The sequence below is a fragment of the Ostrea edulis genome, chromosome 6 (genome assembly GCF_947568905.1).
Source record: "Ostrea edulis chromosome 6, xbOstEdul1.1, whole genome shotgun sequence".
Lineage (NCBI taxonomy): Eukaryota > Metazoa > Mollusca > Bivalvia > Ostreida > Ostreidae > Ostrea > Ostrea edulis.
The window spans coordinates 78,518,634-78,534,772 of NC_079169.1; the positions used below are offsets into that span (position 1 = coordinate 78,518,634).

Genomic DNA, 16,139 nt, shown 5'->3' on the forward strand with positions numbered 1-16,139 from the left:
TATACCTCCAAACAGTGGCTCTTTTCAGAATCTGCAGCATGCAGCTGGGGCCAGGGTTCCAGTGCCCCGTGATACACAAACTTACAGTCAAGTTTGAAGCCTCGTGTAACAGCTATATCTCCAACAGTTATTCCAAGGGGATGATAGTTATTGAGTTGGGTCTGAATTTCACTTCCTGCTCTTTCAAAAATGGATTTGGAGACCTTGCCTGAATTCAGTTGTAGGGTTTTGGTTGTGGTGTTTACAATGACATCAGTCTTCAAAAGAATGGATGCACAGAATACTACAATAATTAGTAACTAAAATAATCAACAATGAATGAAACACTTGTTACAAAGCCACTTCATTCTTTGTTCACATGGTCTCCTCCTGACAACACACTGTACGTGAAATATAAAGCTCTCCTGACACCATACACACTCAAAACAACAAATTTCCATAGCATTATTGCCTTATGCTGAAATTACGAAAAAAAGCTGAGTGAAAGAGATGAATGGTACAAATTTTCCACATACAACAGATGTACATAATATACAGGTACATATATATGTATGTATTAATTTTAGTGCCGTATTAAATATGGTTCAACTTTTACATGTACCGGTAATATCATTTTCTAATAATTGGACAATTTTTCTGAGTGCCCTTGAGATATCCTATCATAGACCTAATAATTTGTGATATCTCCCAACAAGAATTAGTAATAAGAGTTCTATTATCCTGAAGAATCTAATTTGTCGACGTCATCACTGGGCATGTCAGAGCACACAACAACTCTTAATAGATCGGCCCGTTTGTTAATACATCAGGACAGTAAATCTGTTTTTTAATAGATCGGCCCGTTTGTTAATACATCAGGACAGTAAATCTGTTTTTTAATAGATTGGCCTGTTTGTTAATACATCAGGACAGTAAATCTGTTTTTTAATAGATCGGCCCGTTTGTTAATACATCAGGACAGTAAATCTGTTTTTAATAGATTGGCCTGTTTGTTAATACATCAGGACAGTAAATCTGTTTTTTAATAGATCGGCCCGTTTGTTAATACATCAGGACAGTAAATCTGTTTTTTAATAGATCGGCCCGTTTGTTAATACATCAGGACAGTAAATCTGTTTTTAATAGATCGGCCCGTTTGTTAATACATCAGGACAGTAAATCTGTTTTTAATAGATTGGCCTGTTTGTTAATACATCAGGACAGTAAATCTGTTTTTTAATAGATCGGACCGTTTGTTAATACATCAGGACAGTAAATCTGTTTTGATCATCGAGTCCCCCATACATTTAAAGAGAATCAACATTTGTTTGAATATGACATTCAATAAAGAGTTTGATACAAGCATACACTGTAATATAGTTATTGCTTTTTGAAATCTGTATCATAATACCCAGCGTTGTCTCTGAGATATCACAATTGTTTCCCTTCAGGATTAAATGTATGTCATAATTATCTCCCCAATATAATATCTCACACGAGTGTTACCTTCCACTGATGAGAGTTACAGCAGGAGATGTCACAGTTATCTCCCTTTACATAACCAGTTTTCAACTAACAGAATTAAGTGTATTATTCTGTAGGATGAGAATGGTCCTGATACTGTACAAGATGTAACTGTGGAATCATTTTAATACCTAGGGGCCAATGTTCATCGGTAAGCAAAATTTTGCTGGTTCGTGGAGACGTAATTTCGTGGGTTAGCGATATGATGTCACTAGGAGAGATAACTCTGCTAAGATAACTCTACTCTATTTAAAAAAAATGTTCGAGGACACGTAAATTCGTGGGTAAGAGTGACCCACGAAATCCACAAAAAATCAGTCCCCCACGAACAATGATGATTCCGCAGTATATGAAATACGATTATCTTAATTTCACACTGTGATAATCACACAAGTTGGTTATAATCACCGTTTGTTTAGCTATTTCTCCCCTGACCAGCTCAATGGTTAGTCCTTGTTTAGGTCTTCTCTGTGGTTGGATAGACATCTCTGTAATTGTGTCTCCCACGGCATTCCTACACACCTGGCAGATCTGATTACAGACATCTCTCTCTGGGTCAAGAAGTGTTACCATCTACAGAAAGACCAACAGGGGAATTGTGAGAGACATGTGCTACAAAATTAACTTAATTTCATAATAAGTGCACCCAGTCTGGAACCTATTAAGCTCAATCTACAATAAAATTGCAGTAAAACATATTTAGAAAGAATGCAGATGTGACACTACTCCTATCATACATGTATATTGTATAATATAATATGATGATATGGTATATGATTAGCTCAGGTGAGCTAACTAGTCTAATAATTTTCCCCCCTTTTTAATGTATCACTACATAAAAAAAGACCAATTTCAAAACATACCTGGAGATCACAGGGATTTCTGCATTTTTTTATGTGTGTCTGCAGTCCCACAATGATGGCCTTAGTCAGCTTTCCATGGGGCCAGTTTCTGAAGTTCCTCACAGGAAAGGCAACAGATTTAAACCCGTGTTTCTTAAGATCATCAAACATTTCCACAAGCATGTCTATCAGCTCATGTTTCTCTTTTCCAGATTCAGTGTTCCATGTGGGAACACTAACCTTGGCTGCTTTCTTCTTCTGTTTTTCTATGTACAGAAAACGGCATTTTCCTAGAAACAAAAATACATGAGTACCAACAGTATAACATACATGTATCTTAAATATGTACTGAAAAAGATCATCCTTTAATAAAAAATATGAGAAAATAAGCAAAATAATTATCTGTTCTGCTCTACCAAAATTTACTAGCTCTGTTACTAGTTTGAACTTGAATACTAATATTTCTAAAGAATCAACCATTACAAAGAGAAATAGCCCACTCTCCATAAATAACTATATATATATATGTGTATTCCAATGAGCATTTCTAACCATATTGCCATATTTTAGAATAAACTGTATCTGGGAAGATTTGAGTTTTATATGCAAGAGAGATTTGGATTTTAAAATTAATACAGTATATTACCATATGGTGTGTTCTCAAGCCTTTCAGCAGGTTCTACAAGCATCTCTGTGTCTGTTTGGGAGACTTGGCCACAGAAAATATGGATTTCTACTTGTCCATCAACTTTGAATACTGGAAATTCTACATCCTCCAATTTTCCTTGAGAAATATCCATTGCTCTTTCTCCACTACTTGGGTACATTTCAATATGTTCCACTTTAATGCAACAATGATGGAAACGTTCCAGAGACCCTACAAGCGCAAAGTCATTCATCTTAAAAAGTTCTGCTGCCTCTGGCGATTTGATGGATATTCTACGACTCGAGATCTGGCTCACTAAATCCAATATTAAGCCAACAGCAGCTTGGACATTATCTTGTGTTCCCATGACAATGAAGCCTGAGGTGGTGCCCAGTCCATCTGATAAACCCACATAGTGACTGCTTGCCATTCTCTCCAAGTCTGGCATCTTCCACTTTTTGATATATGCAAATATGTCACCTTCGATCTGAACAAATTTTTCCGTCTCTTTCCTTTTCATCTTCACTTCTAAGGACTGTAAACACTGATTTACTTCATCTGTTACATCATTGCAATAAGCAATGACAACTGAATCGTCTTCTTCACAATAAAGTATTTTTCCATCATTTTTCTGCATCAGACTATTCATTTTCTCTTTCAACAGCAGCATATTTTGGGGTTTGGGTGTGGTTTTTAACAAAGCAGTCTGTGATATGGTGTTAAGCACAGCCTGGGCATTCTGCTCAGTATCAGCATACAGAATCAAACAGCTGCTCTCCACCACAGACAGCCAACAAAAACTGAATTCCAACTTACTAAATTTCTCCAAATCAAGGAAAGTCTCTACAGTGGGAAGATTCAATAGATTTATCAGCAATGGGTGTAATTTTGTGACCTTCATACAGTATTCAGCTAGCCATTCATTATCTTGGATTGATTTAATGGCTAAATTGATGTTCTCAATTGTTCCTTTTAAAATAACAGCCTTGTCTTGCACATTTTTTTCCATTGTAACATCGTATTTTTTCTTCAGAACAGACTTCCCATCCATCATACACAGAAGCCTAAGCTGGACGCTAGATACTGGAATGACCTGGGAGTGTCCTGAACTCGATGCTACATATTCACCAGCCACCTCTCCCTGTGCATTACCCACTAAATCCAAATAGTCATCATCCATTTTGTCTTCCATCGTAGGTTGACTAACTGATAGCAATGAGAAGTCTTCTGGTCTTCCTTTGTCTGCTGTCTCTGTGACAACCATCTGGTCTTCTGGTCTTCCTTTGTCTGCTGTCTCTGCGACAACCATCTGGTCTTCTGGTCCTCCTTCGGCTGCTGTCTCTGCGACAACCATCTGGTCTTCTGGTACTCCTTCGGCTGCTGGTTCTGTGACAACCATCTGGTTGTCTGGACTTGGGTCAGCCTCCACACATGGTTCAATATCATCCATTTCATGACTTTCGTTCAATTCTTTTCTCTGAGAATTTTGATCTGTCAGGACATCTGCTATTAAAGTTGACACATTTTCTATGTCACTGTGACCAATATGACCATGTGTGGTAACATAGTCTTTCAGCGCCTGCATGATGACAAACTGAGTACTTTTGTATTTAGTCTCTTCCTGCTGAAAACTCCATTTGTCTGGGGCTGGTTCTCCACTAATTTCATCCTTTGTTCCAAATAAGTCGGAATCCCTGTCAACATTTTGCTGTATAGTGGATGGTGTTTCAGCGAGTTGCTCTGACTGAAGTCCAACAGAAGTAGCTTTAGTTTCTTCTTCTGGAAGACTGGAATTCCCATCTCCATCTCTGTGAGGAATAGAAACTGATTGATTGGGTTTTGAAACAGAAAAGGATTGCATCTGTAAGGAAGTGCACTGAACTGGTGAAGACCGATATGCATCTGAACTGTGATTGTTTTGGACAGGTTCTGCAGAGAGTGACTTCTGCATTGAGTTACTGAGACTATTAACACCAGTAGTAACAGAACTGTCAGAGTCAATTTCTAGAGAAGTCCCCAGATTTCCAGACAACATTTGATATGATCCAAAGCTCTGAGTGGATGGTCCACTCTTGGATTTTTTATTTCCAGTACCATTTTCAGGCCACCATTCCAAAGAATTTCTCGGTACCTCAAAACTCTTCAAATCATCTGTGTTAATAAGAGACACATGGTTGGTACTTGGATGGGAAACTGAAGTTTTGTTTACAGCATCTGTTTGACTTGACAGAGATTGCCCATCACTACCTGGTGAATGCAGATCCATATCATTTTCTGAATCTTCTTGCCCGATTTTGTCTTTGGTATTTAGCAATGATTCAAATCCATCAAAGCTTTCTAAACGAAGAGACTGTTCAAAGTCTGCTTCTTTATTCACTTGGGAATCTGGCGATGTCATACTTTGAGCAGATACCAAGGAGAAGTCTTCATTTGTGTTGGATTCAACTTGCATGACATGTGTTTGGCTGCTATCTGACATTTCTGATGTAACAGAGGGCTCTCCGGAACTTTTCAAATCTCCATCATCCAAAACAATGATACTGTCATTTGACTCGGTTGTACTCATCCTAAAGAGATCACTTTCTCTGGAGCCCTCCATTGGCTCAGTAGACGATGTTTTCAATGTACTACTGGAGGACATACCAGAGTGAGATGCCAGCCTTACACCTATGTCACCTATAGCCCGGAACACAAGAGGGTTCACCATTGGTGATTTTGAAGAAGTGTTGTGTGTAATCTGACTTTGATCAATGATGGAAAAACTTTCTGGACTACTGGTCACAGAGCAGTCAGATTCATTGTTTGTTCCATTACAATCATTGGCTGAATCAAATCCAATACTGTCTTTCATATCAGTGTTAAGGGATATAAACGACCTTTTGACATTGTCTTCAGCCTCCTTCAGAGAAGGCTGCCTCAGATTTTCCTGATCTGCAGGTCTTGTGAAGTCTTGTTCCACTGACACATCATCCTCTAGACGAGAAGAAAAGTCTGCACTGACATGGACAAAATCGCTGGAACTCAGACAGTCATCTGATATGGAAGCCATACCGTAACTGGTTCTAATACGAAATGATCTGAAATAAGGTAATCCAAATTACATCTATTAAATATGGATCAGGAAAAGTTGTACCCCAGGGCTTGAAACTAACTTTTTATGTCACCAGTCCAGCCAGACTGATAGGGTATAATTTAATTCAACCAGTCCGCAGAAAAATTTACCAGTCCACCAGAGTTTTTCACTAATAAATAAACATATAATATTTCGTTCATGTTATTGAAATAAAATAACAGAATTTAACTCAATATGCCTCAGACAATATTGTAACACTTGTGTGAGATTTATATTTACTAATCTGGTTCATCTGATATCTACAGAGGAATGCCAGATGTGTGTTTAAGATTCCATAAGTATGTTTTCCAAAATGATGATTTAGAAAATGTTAGTCAGTCCGCCAAACTTTTAACCAGTCACAGACTGATGGGCATATGTTAATTTTGAGCCCTGTACCAAAGAGAACTCGTACCCAAAATATTGGGTTATTTTTCCTGGAGAACTCGTACCCAGGTACAGACCCTGAAGCATACTACTACGTACATCACTGAATGCGGTAAGAAACAATTTTTTTGGACAGTTTTCAGGCTTATTTTGAAGGGGAAAAAAGCGGGAAACATGTTATTCATGATGTGATAATGCTATCCAATTAGGAATATCATTCTGACGAAACAATTCATTCTATTTGACAGTTTTCAGGCTTATTTTGAAAAAAAAGCAGGAAATGTCTTATTCATGATGTTATAATGCTATCCAATTAGAAATATCATTCTGATTTTGTTGACATAGTATACCTGGCATATATTTTATTTTCTTAAAACGCTGATTATATTAATTCTGGACACATTTTATAGAGAGAAAATTGTTGGGCCTATTTATGTCTACAATCGTACCTTGTTCTTAGTTTGACAAGTATACTTTATACAAGTATATATATAGATAAAGTATACACCAGTTATACTTTCCTTAATTACTCCAAATGTCAGGTGCAAACCTCTTTAAACAAGAAATAATTTCAATGTAATGGTAATATTTTAGATTTTAAAAAAGGTTGAAGAAAAGATAATGATCCATTTAAAAATGATTGCTGAGCATGTACATATGTACGACACAGTAAATTTCATTTTTACTTATTAGCTCAATGACTTACATGTATGAACATGCTTGCATGCATGGATAAAAACAAATATTTTTTTAACTTTGGAAATAAAAGAAAAAGATGCAAAAATTGAATCGTCAGAGAATACTGATTATTTAACATTTACTGGTTCATTGCTCTATTAAATTCATTCAAACTGAAAATGAAATGGTTGCATCTCTTTCACCATTTTTGTACATTCAATCTGAGTGTCGTTAAAATACATGTGCAATTTGTTTATTCCAGGCCTCTTCTCAAAGACAGATGTTACATAAATCTATACATTTTAATATATGTAAATGGCAACAGTCTTAAATGCATTATGCAGACAGTTCCGATAAACAATTTTGATGAAACATATTTTTTATTTAATAACAAAACAAACTTGATTAAACAATTGTGTAACCAGACAAATTATTGCTATATACAAAAAAAAACTATTAAGGGCAGAGATATATATGTATATCATGTCTATTAATTGCTGGAGACTACTGTGTTAAAATTACTTCGAGGGCTACGAATGTATTAGATTTTGTTCTACCTGGTGGTTTTAAAATAACTGTTTCCTTTCCATTATTTGCAGATTTTCACTGTTGAAAGTCCGTCTTAAAGAAATTTTGAAATAACTGCTCGGGAATTCCCAACAATGTCCACGTCCTAGATCCCAAACCAAAATGACTTGCACGTTTTGCACAGTCTGTAAGTTTCTAAGGGAGTGGTTTGAATGGGCTGCATGTTTCTATGGGCGTGGCTGATCGTGTCCGGAACAATTCTTGCACAAAACGGTTTATACGGAACGCTGAACGGTCTGTATGGAACAGTTAAAACTTTGCAAGGAACGCTGAACGGTTTGCATGAAACAAAATGTTTTGGAGGTGTAGTAGCATGCTTCAGGGTCTGTACAACTTCTCCAGGAGAACTCGTACCCAGCTATATCTGGTTACGAGTTCTCCAGGAGAAAAACTTTGTCATTTTACCAAATATAGTAATGTGGGTACAAGTTCTCCTAGAGAAAAACTTTATCAATTTTATTATAAAAATCTAGGTAAAAGTTCTCCCGGAGAAAAAAATTGTAAATATATTATATATAGTAACCAACCACCAGATTTTTATGACAAAAATGACAAGGAAAGTTTTTCTCCAGGAGAGCTCGTACCCAAATTTATATATAAAATGAAAAAGTTTTTCAAGGAGAGCACGTACCCAGATTTACATTTGATAAAATGACAAAGTTTTTCCCTAGGAGAACCCAGAATTCTATTTAATAAAATGACGAAGTTTTTCTCCAGAAGAACTCGTACCCAAAAATGACAAAGTTTTTGTCCAGAATTCATACCCAAATTTATATGATAAACATTTTTTTCCCAGGGAGAACTCGTACCCAAATTTTCATGACAAAAAATAGTAACAGTTTTTTTCCCAGGAGAACTCATACCCAGATTTCCATGCATTTAATAAAATGCAGTGATTTTTCTACATTTTTAACAAGGGTCCTGTGGCTTTCGAATTGGGAAAAATTGTCAACATTTCAGTCAAATTGGGAAAAATCAATTTTATCGTAAATAAGTTTTAAAATCATATATCAAACATTATGTTATTTTTATTTTACACATCTAATTTTCTTTTAACCTTCTAAAATTTTCATCTATTCTATTCAGATCATCATTCCCATAACTCTTTGTTAAGTCTTATGTATATAATTCACATCGAATGTTTATTTTTTTCGACAATTTTTAGGAGGGGAAAGGGCTGAAATTTGGACCCAAAATGGGCCTTAAAAAATCACTGAAATGACAATGTTTTTTTCTCATGGGGAACTCATACTCAGGCTTTTAAGACAAAAATGACAAAGTTTTTCTGCAGGAGAACTCGTAACCAGATTTACAACATAAAATGACGTTTCTCCGGGATAACTCATACCCAAATCTTTATAATAAAATTGACAGTTTTCTCCATTAGAACTTGTATCCACATTTCTATTTGGTAAAATGACAAAGTTTTTATCCAGGAGAATTTGTACCCAGATATTGATGGGTACGACTTCTCCTGGAGAACTCTTACCCAGGTACGAGTTCTCCTGGAGAAGTTGTACCCAGGCATGTACAATTTCTCCAAGGGAACTCGTACCCAAAGTGAGTTCTCCAGAAGTCATAAATATTACCCCAAAAAGACATATACAAGTCTGAAGACTTCTTTTGTATTTTAAGAGTCTTTGATATGATTTTTTTTATGTATTACACCTAATAAAGTGTAGTACACAAAAAAAATTATCAGATAAATATATAAGAAATTAGTTTGAATAAGAATGTTATATTAAGAAAGAAACGTACTATAATCGATAATCGTATTTAAAAGCTTCACCAATTTTTCTGATTGATTATTATTGTCTGATTCCTAACACTATGAAATGTCATGGTCATGTTATTAAATCTAGTGAGTACATCAAATATCTGGGAATAACAATTGATAAAATTTTTAAAATGTCAACTCCAGACTTAAGTTTCTTTATAGAAATGGAAAGTGGTTGAATAAAAGGTCAAGGTTAACATTATCTTCTGCACTTATTCAGTGCTACTTTGACTATTGCTCTTCTGCATGGTATGAAAGCTTATCTAAATCATTGAAGAAGAAGAAGAAGTTACAAGTTCTTCGAAACAAAACAATAAGATTCATCTTAAATCTGAACCCCAGAACTAGTATAAATTGTGATATTTTAGATTCAATAAACACTCTGTGTAGCAGATCGTATTAAACAATTAAGACTCAACCATGTCTTTAACATCAACCATGGTCTCGCACCAAATTATTTACATGAGAAATTTGACAGAAATGATAATGCTACTAGGAGAGCCTCCAATTTTAATTATCATGTTCCTAGAGTTAGGGCCTACAGTTCAAATTTTTATCATCATGCCATTTGAAACTGGAATTTTCTTCTTTTGGAAGTAAAAAACATAGCTAAAAAAGCTAGTTTTAAATCTGCTGTCAAGTTGCATCTTGCTCATAGGAAGGAAGAACGCATTTATTAATACATAATGTTTTATATGGTGTATAATGATACATTTTTTTAAATATTTTGTATCAATATAAAATCAAACAATGTACGTAACTTTTACTTAATTTGGGCTAGGGAAATCATCTAATGTTCAATCTTATTTTTGTCTATGCTGTCTTAGTCATACATAATCTATAATCAACTCATAACATCTTAGGGCCCCATTGGAAATAAGCAAGTTTTATAAATTGCTTTCATGGGTTATCCTAGGCAAAGATTGATTTAAAGTATATAATTTATATTGTCTGTGATAAGACCTGGTACTGTGATAAACATGTATTTTGATAATGATGTTGTTGGTGGCTATAGCTGTGATAATATCTCGAGTGCTATTGTGTACATATGATAGCAATGTGCCAAAAATTCATTGGTGATCCCTGATTGACATTATATAATGTATTTTACAATGTATATGATTGTGATTTGTGATTAATCTGATGCTTTGCCTGAATAAACATAATAATAAAAATATAAAAACATACTTTATGTAATCTATATATAGTGTAGTGTATTTTTTGTTTGTTGATCATTTTGTGAATGGCACTGCCATTGACTGCTATACAGTACACGACACGAGTTTTATACACCCCACCGTGGAAAGACCACGGTGGAAAATCCACAGAGATACACCGTGTCCTCCGTGTTCCACGGTGTGTGTTATTTGCGATTACACACAGCTGCTAAGAGCTTTGTTCTGGCCACGGGCGCCTTGCGGAAGATGTGAAAATGTGCCGCAGGCCAAATAATCAAGATAAGGGTGGAATTTTAAGAAAAGAAAAAAATGTAAATATCCCCCCCCCCCCCCTGATACTTATATTGTTTTTCAGCATTTTGAGCCAATTCCAACGATACCAAACACTATATATTATGTTTTTAAGAAAACCTGGTTTTGAATTTTTTTCTTTTAGTCTTTTTTCTTCATTAAAATATTCTTAAATTCTCTGTTTAAATAATGCGTACTTGCAAGCAATTCCTGTTTTAAATGCGAATTAGTATATTCAGTAAATGAAAAACATTCATGTACAACATGTGATAGGGATATTTAATAATTACCGATGTGCTCTCTCTTTCTCTCTCTCTCTCTCTCTCTCTGACAAATGCGCTGTTTAACATAATTACTTCCATCATATTGTGTTAATATGCATCTTGACAAATATAACTTGATCCAATATAGAAATTAGAGCATTGTCAATGATTAACAAATTGGAATTAATTTATTACGTAATTAATAGAAGCAAAAATACAAAACATCGAATGATTTATTTTTAAAATCCCGAGTTAATTACATTTGACCGAGACTTATGTTCGATGTACTTTGATAGAGGTTTTCATAAAAAAAAATGTTCAACGGGAGTGTCTGGATAATGCAATGATTTTTGTATAATAAGTATATACCATGCAAATTCCTAGGGTCTTTGTCACAGTATGACTAAATTACGGTTAGCTAGTTTGTGTTTTGACTTTTCATGAAAAGTGTGAGATATATTGGGTCGGCGCGATATCGGATCTAGTCTAAGATCACGGGTATCTTGCGCTGACCCAATATATTTCACACTTTCCGCAAGAAGTTAAGCACTTCTGCTGAAGCACTTCTGTTGATTTCAAATACACGGATTAGCTGACCCCCATTGTTCTACTGAGGCGAAAACCCCTTCGAATTTGCATGGAATGTACAAGTTATACACAGGTCATTGTTATAGTCATACATCATAGTACCGCTAACCCGACAAACATTTTTCTTTTATATTGAATAAGTTATTGAATGACGAAGTATGACCAAACTGCAGATTGAACTTTATAGAGCCCCGTGCTAACATCATTTTTCAATGTATCAGAAGGGGTATGTTGCCGGTTAAGTTGTGTAAATTTCTTGACAAGCAATAAAATAACAAAAATGGTGCTTAAATTGTCCAATTACGAAAACCTTAAATTGGGAGCATGTGTGTGTGTGTGGGGGGGGGGGGGGGGGGGGGTAGTAGTCTGAAACTGTCTCAATTTCCCCTTCCGACTTCAATTTCTTAAATCGTGCAGTGGGTAGGTCGCTACAAGCTAGGAGGCTAAATCCTTAACTTTCAAGTTTTTAAAGTACACCCTCTCCGATTCTACGTGCTTGTAATCAATATTTAAGGATGTAAATCCTCGGTGTCAAATGCAACTAGTTCATGAAAAAAAAAACTAATATCAATATAAACAGAAATGACTTAACGATTATTGGATTTTATTCATATACGCTATCGATTATTAAAATCTTTAATTTAATCTTTAGATGCATTAGATAATGAAAGCAAGAGAGAGAGAGAGAGCATTGGTAAGCATTGATTATGATATTCATGAATGTATGCAGATACAGGAAGTTTAATACGTTTAGTATAAATCTTGAAAGTACAATTTCTTTCTGATTAATTATCCATCCCCTTTCATTCTGATATTTTTTTTTTATTTCCCATTTTGTTTTCTTTACATGTTTAAATTTTTCGGTTGGTCCAAGTTAGGACTAATGAATGAGCCCCCCCCCCCCTTCTAAAACGATGTTACGTGCTTAGCTGTATAATCTCCCTCTCGGTCAAAAATAAAATAAATACATGCTATATATACTGCAACATCATGGGATTTACTGGAAAATTCTTCGATTTCACCTCCATAATACATGTTAATGCAAGCGGACTATCTGGGCTTTTTTTTTTCATCTTCGCTAGCCGAGATTATTCGTCCACGAAGGCACAGTTGACTCAAAACCCATTGCTAGCGGAGATTAGATGAAATTTACCCCCTTATTATGTTATAACTGACCAAAACCTAGTACGTTTATTTTACAATTAACTTTCATTCAGAAGACGCGCAAGTTATTGAGTTGCTGAATAAACGAGAAAACGTCTGCATTTTTATTTCAATCGTTGTCAACTCTATACTTTGTGATATTTCAAGGCTACATGTACTTAATTCAATTTATTGGATCTCATCACCATTATGCAATGGTATACAAAAATATAAAGACAAAAGGCTGTTATAATTATATGCATTTAGTAAATAATACATGCGTGTAATAAAGTATTTATCAAGTTAAAAAAAACTACAAAAAAAGCCGTGTTATTATTAATGTGAAGTATGGGCATTCTAGGTAGGGGAGCACATTTTATTTCATTATTTTCTTCATGAAAGTACGTAGTTTTCTAAAGGTTTGTTTAAAAGTAAAGATACTTTTAATTTTTATTTGTTTAGGTGATGAAAATTTGATCCTTTGCTCACATGGCTTCACAGTTGAGTCATAATGAAATTCATATCCAATGTAAGCATGTACATGTATATAGCTGACCTTAATCACATACATGTATTTCTAATTACAATGAAAACTTTACGTAAAAATAAACCATTGCTTATGGTACACATTTCTTTGAACTGCTATTTATCAAATTGAAATTACTGGCATGTGATTGTCGTTGTTCATGACCCTTCTTTTATTTGGTGAAATTGTGTTGCACGTGCCGTGAAACAATGTACCGACGAGTGGTAGGAATAACACAGGTGTTTATATACAGGATGTCGAGAATTTGGGCGTTTCATAAAAAGGTGTGAACGTCTGCAGGGAAGTCTACATACGGCTATGTACCGAAAACACCAACGCATCATTAAACAACAATTACAAGAATTGAATGATTTATAGCTAATTTCTAAATAAGTAATGGGGTGGGGGTATGCAAGCTGGCCAAGCGAAAAGGTTTTTTGGGTGAATCACTTCGGAAAATATTTCTTTGTTTTATCACACGGAGGTACACGGTGGCATCGACAGAGGTACAGGTGACATCCACGGAGATGCGCGGTGGCATTCACGGAGATCCTCTGTGGACTTCAATGTCTAGCTCGCGCGGAAAAATAGGACTTCAAAGGTGCCGACAATTTTAAAGGTCCACCGTGTTTGGGGCAAATTTTTTCCACCGCGTTGCGTGGAACACGCATAAAACTCGTGTCGTGTACTGTAGATGCCTACAAGTAAATGCATGGAATTTATCATCACGTTTTAGCAAGGATCACCATTTACAGATTTTATATTCGCTTTTATTTTAATATTGCTGAAGTAAACCTCTGAAACATAACAATGATCAACAGTTCTCTACAGAGTTCATGTTCTCACGATTTAAAGCAATACAAGCTGTAACTGGTGGCAAATAAATTCAAAAATAAAAGAATAGAATATGACATATTTGTGATTGAATATGTATAATTTCATTGAATCAGAGTGAATCTGAAGCAATTTATCAGGTTGGGAACACTTCCCCTATAGCGAAATATTCTTGCTAAAACGCGATTATCTCTCTTTAGCGAGAAATAAACATTACCATAAACAGTTGTTTTGGCGTCTTTATTGAAAATAATGGCAAATCCCGTGCAATGCTGAATAAGTGCGACACACACTCAACATGAAGCAAATATTTTTTCTATGAAATTGACAACATAGTCAAGAAATTTCATATCAAAGTTGCTGCATAAGACAGCTGTAAGAGGGAAGCAGTCTGAAATCCAATACACATCGTGAGTGTTTTTGTTTTTATCAATATATTTGTAGAAGCATCACACATTTTATCACTTTTTCTTCTAAATTTCACGTGAAACACGAGGAGATGTACTCCACAGGTGTTTTTCTCAGTTGTACGGGATATATTTACTCTTGCTAGAGAGGGATAATCGCATTTTAGCGAGAATATCTCGCTACAGGGGAAGTGTTCCCAACCTGTTTATAGTAATTTATACCATCGAATAAGCAAAAATGTCGATTCATGAACCATCAGCTGATAATCCCGAGTCATTCCTGTTGACAGTTCGTTATCTCCGATGTGCATTGATCTTACGAACGGTTAAATGAAAATTAAAAAAAAATCTTCTATGAGAATTTTCCATAAATGGTTGGTCACATGAAATGACAGGTATTTGCGCGATAGCGCTGGGCTTTCCTACTTTCGGTTTAGTCTTACGTCGCGTTGAGGTATAACATTGTATATTGTATCCTGCGTCTAACAGATAATTAAACTCACCTACATAATTTGATATTGAATGTCCTAATGTGTACCTGACTATCATAAATGAAATACCTACTTTTACTACGACGTTGAACTCAGTCATACTGATCCTGTCAAATTTTCGTCATAGCGGAAGTTTTGTAAATTATAAACGTCAAAATAGCACATGTAATGTTATTCCCGGAATGACGATGTCATTCCTAAGGTGGATCGATCCTCACGCGACTTATCAATATCAATGGTTGAAAGTGGAAAAACTGGATGTATTTCCACTCAATATAGTTTAATAGATTTAATCAATAACCAAAGAAAATGTGTATGGACATAAAAGACTCACACATTTTCGTGTAATAAACAGAATTAATAAAAATTAATAAAACTCGTTGAAATGACAAATTTTTAAAAATGTCGAGAGACTTAAAAAAAAAACCTGCTAGTTCATAAATACAGTGTATAAAAATCAATTGTGGATATTAGGGAAATCATTGTCTAATATACAAGCAGTGGAGGAAATTCCAGCATAGGAGTTATAGCCCTTGACAACATTTTTTCTCATTATTATAAATAAATATAATCATGGAAAATGAAACCTTTTTCAGAACCAATAGTTTACCAGTTTTTAAAATTTTATACGGTGAATGAAATTCCTCTAAAAGATAAATTTCTATCATGCGCAAAATTTAAATAAATATTTTACAAAAACCTATGACGTATCGACATCACACGAGGGTCGATCATCCTTAATAAAAGAGACCAACGGGGATTCTGGAAAGACTAAAACGACTGGAAGTGGTAATATTCTTCTTACAAGCCAATCGCAGTAGCCCCCTAATACTGTAGCGTGTTTTGTACTGGGTTCTCAGGGATAATATAGTAATTTTCCTCTAA

The 16,139-nt window shown here is 35.1% G+C and overlaps 1 protein-coding gene and 1 long non-coding RNA gene across 3 annotated transcripts in view; one reads left to right on the forward strand and one right to left on the reverse strand.

Annotated features, from left to right (window-relative positions):
- LOC125683543 (uncharacterized) overlaps positions 1 to 15,415 on the reverse strand; it is a 44,014-nt gene extending 28,599 nt beyond the window's left edge. Inside the window, exons 1-5 of one of the 2 annotated variants that reach the window (XM_056140891.1) lie at positions 15,328 to 15,415; positions 2,992 to 6,068; positions 2,367 to 2,635; positions 1,912 to 2,076; positions 6 to 257 (exon numbers count right to left, since the gene is read on the reverse strand). In XM_056140891.1, coding sequence (XP_055996866.1) covers positions 6 to 257; positions 1,912 to 2,076; positions 2,367 to 2,635; positions 2,992 to 6,040 — 3,735 coding nt within the window. In that variant the 5' untranslated portion in view covers positions 6,041 to 6,068; positions 15,328 to 15,415. Of the gene's footprint in view, positions 1 to 5; positions 258 to 1,911; positions 2,077 to 2,366; positions 2,636 to 2,991; positions 6,069 to 14,985 lie in introns of both variants that reach the window. The other variant, XM_048924809.2, reaches the window with a different exon arrangement.
- On the forward strand, positions 6,613 to 15,372 carry LOC130046977 (uncharacterized). The gene is made up of 2 exons (XR_008796059.1): positions 6,613 to 10,802; positions 14,217 to 15,372. It is a non-coding gene; the product is annotated as an uncharacterized LOC130046977 (long non-coding RNA).
- Positions 15,416 to 16,139: the final 724 nt, after the last annotated feature.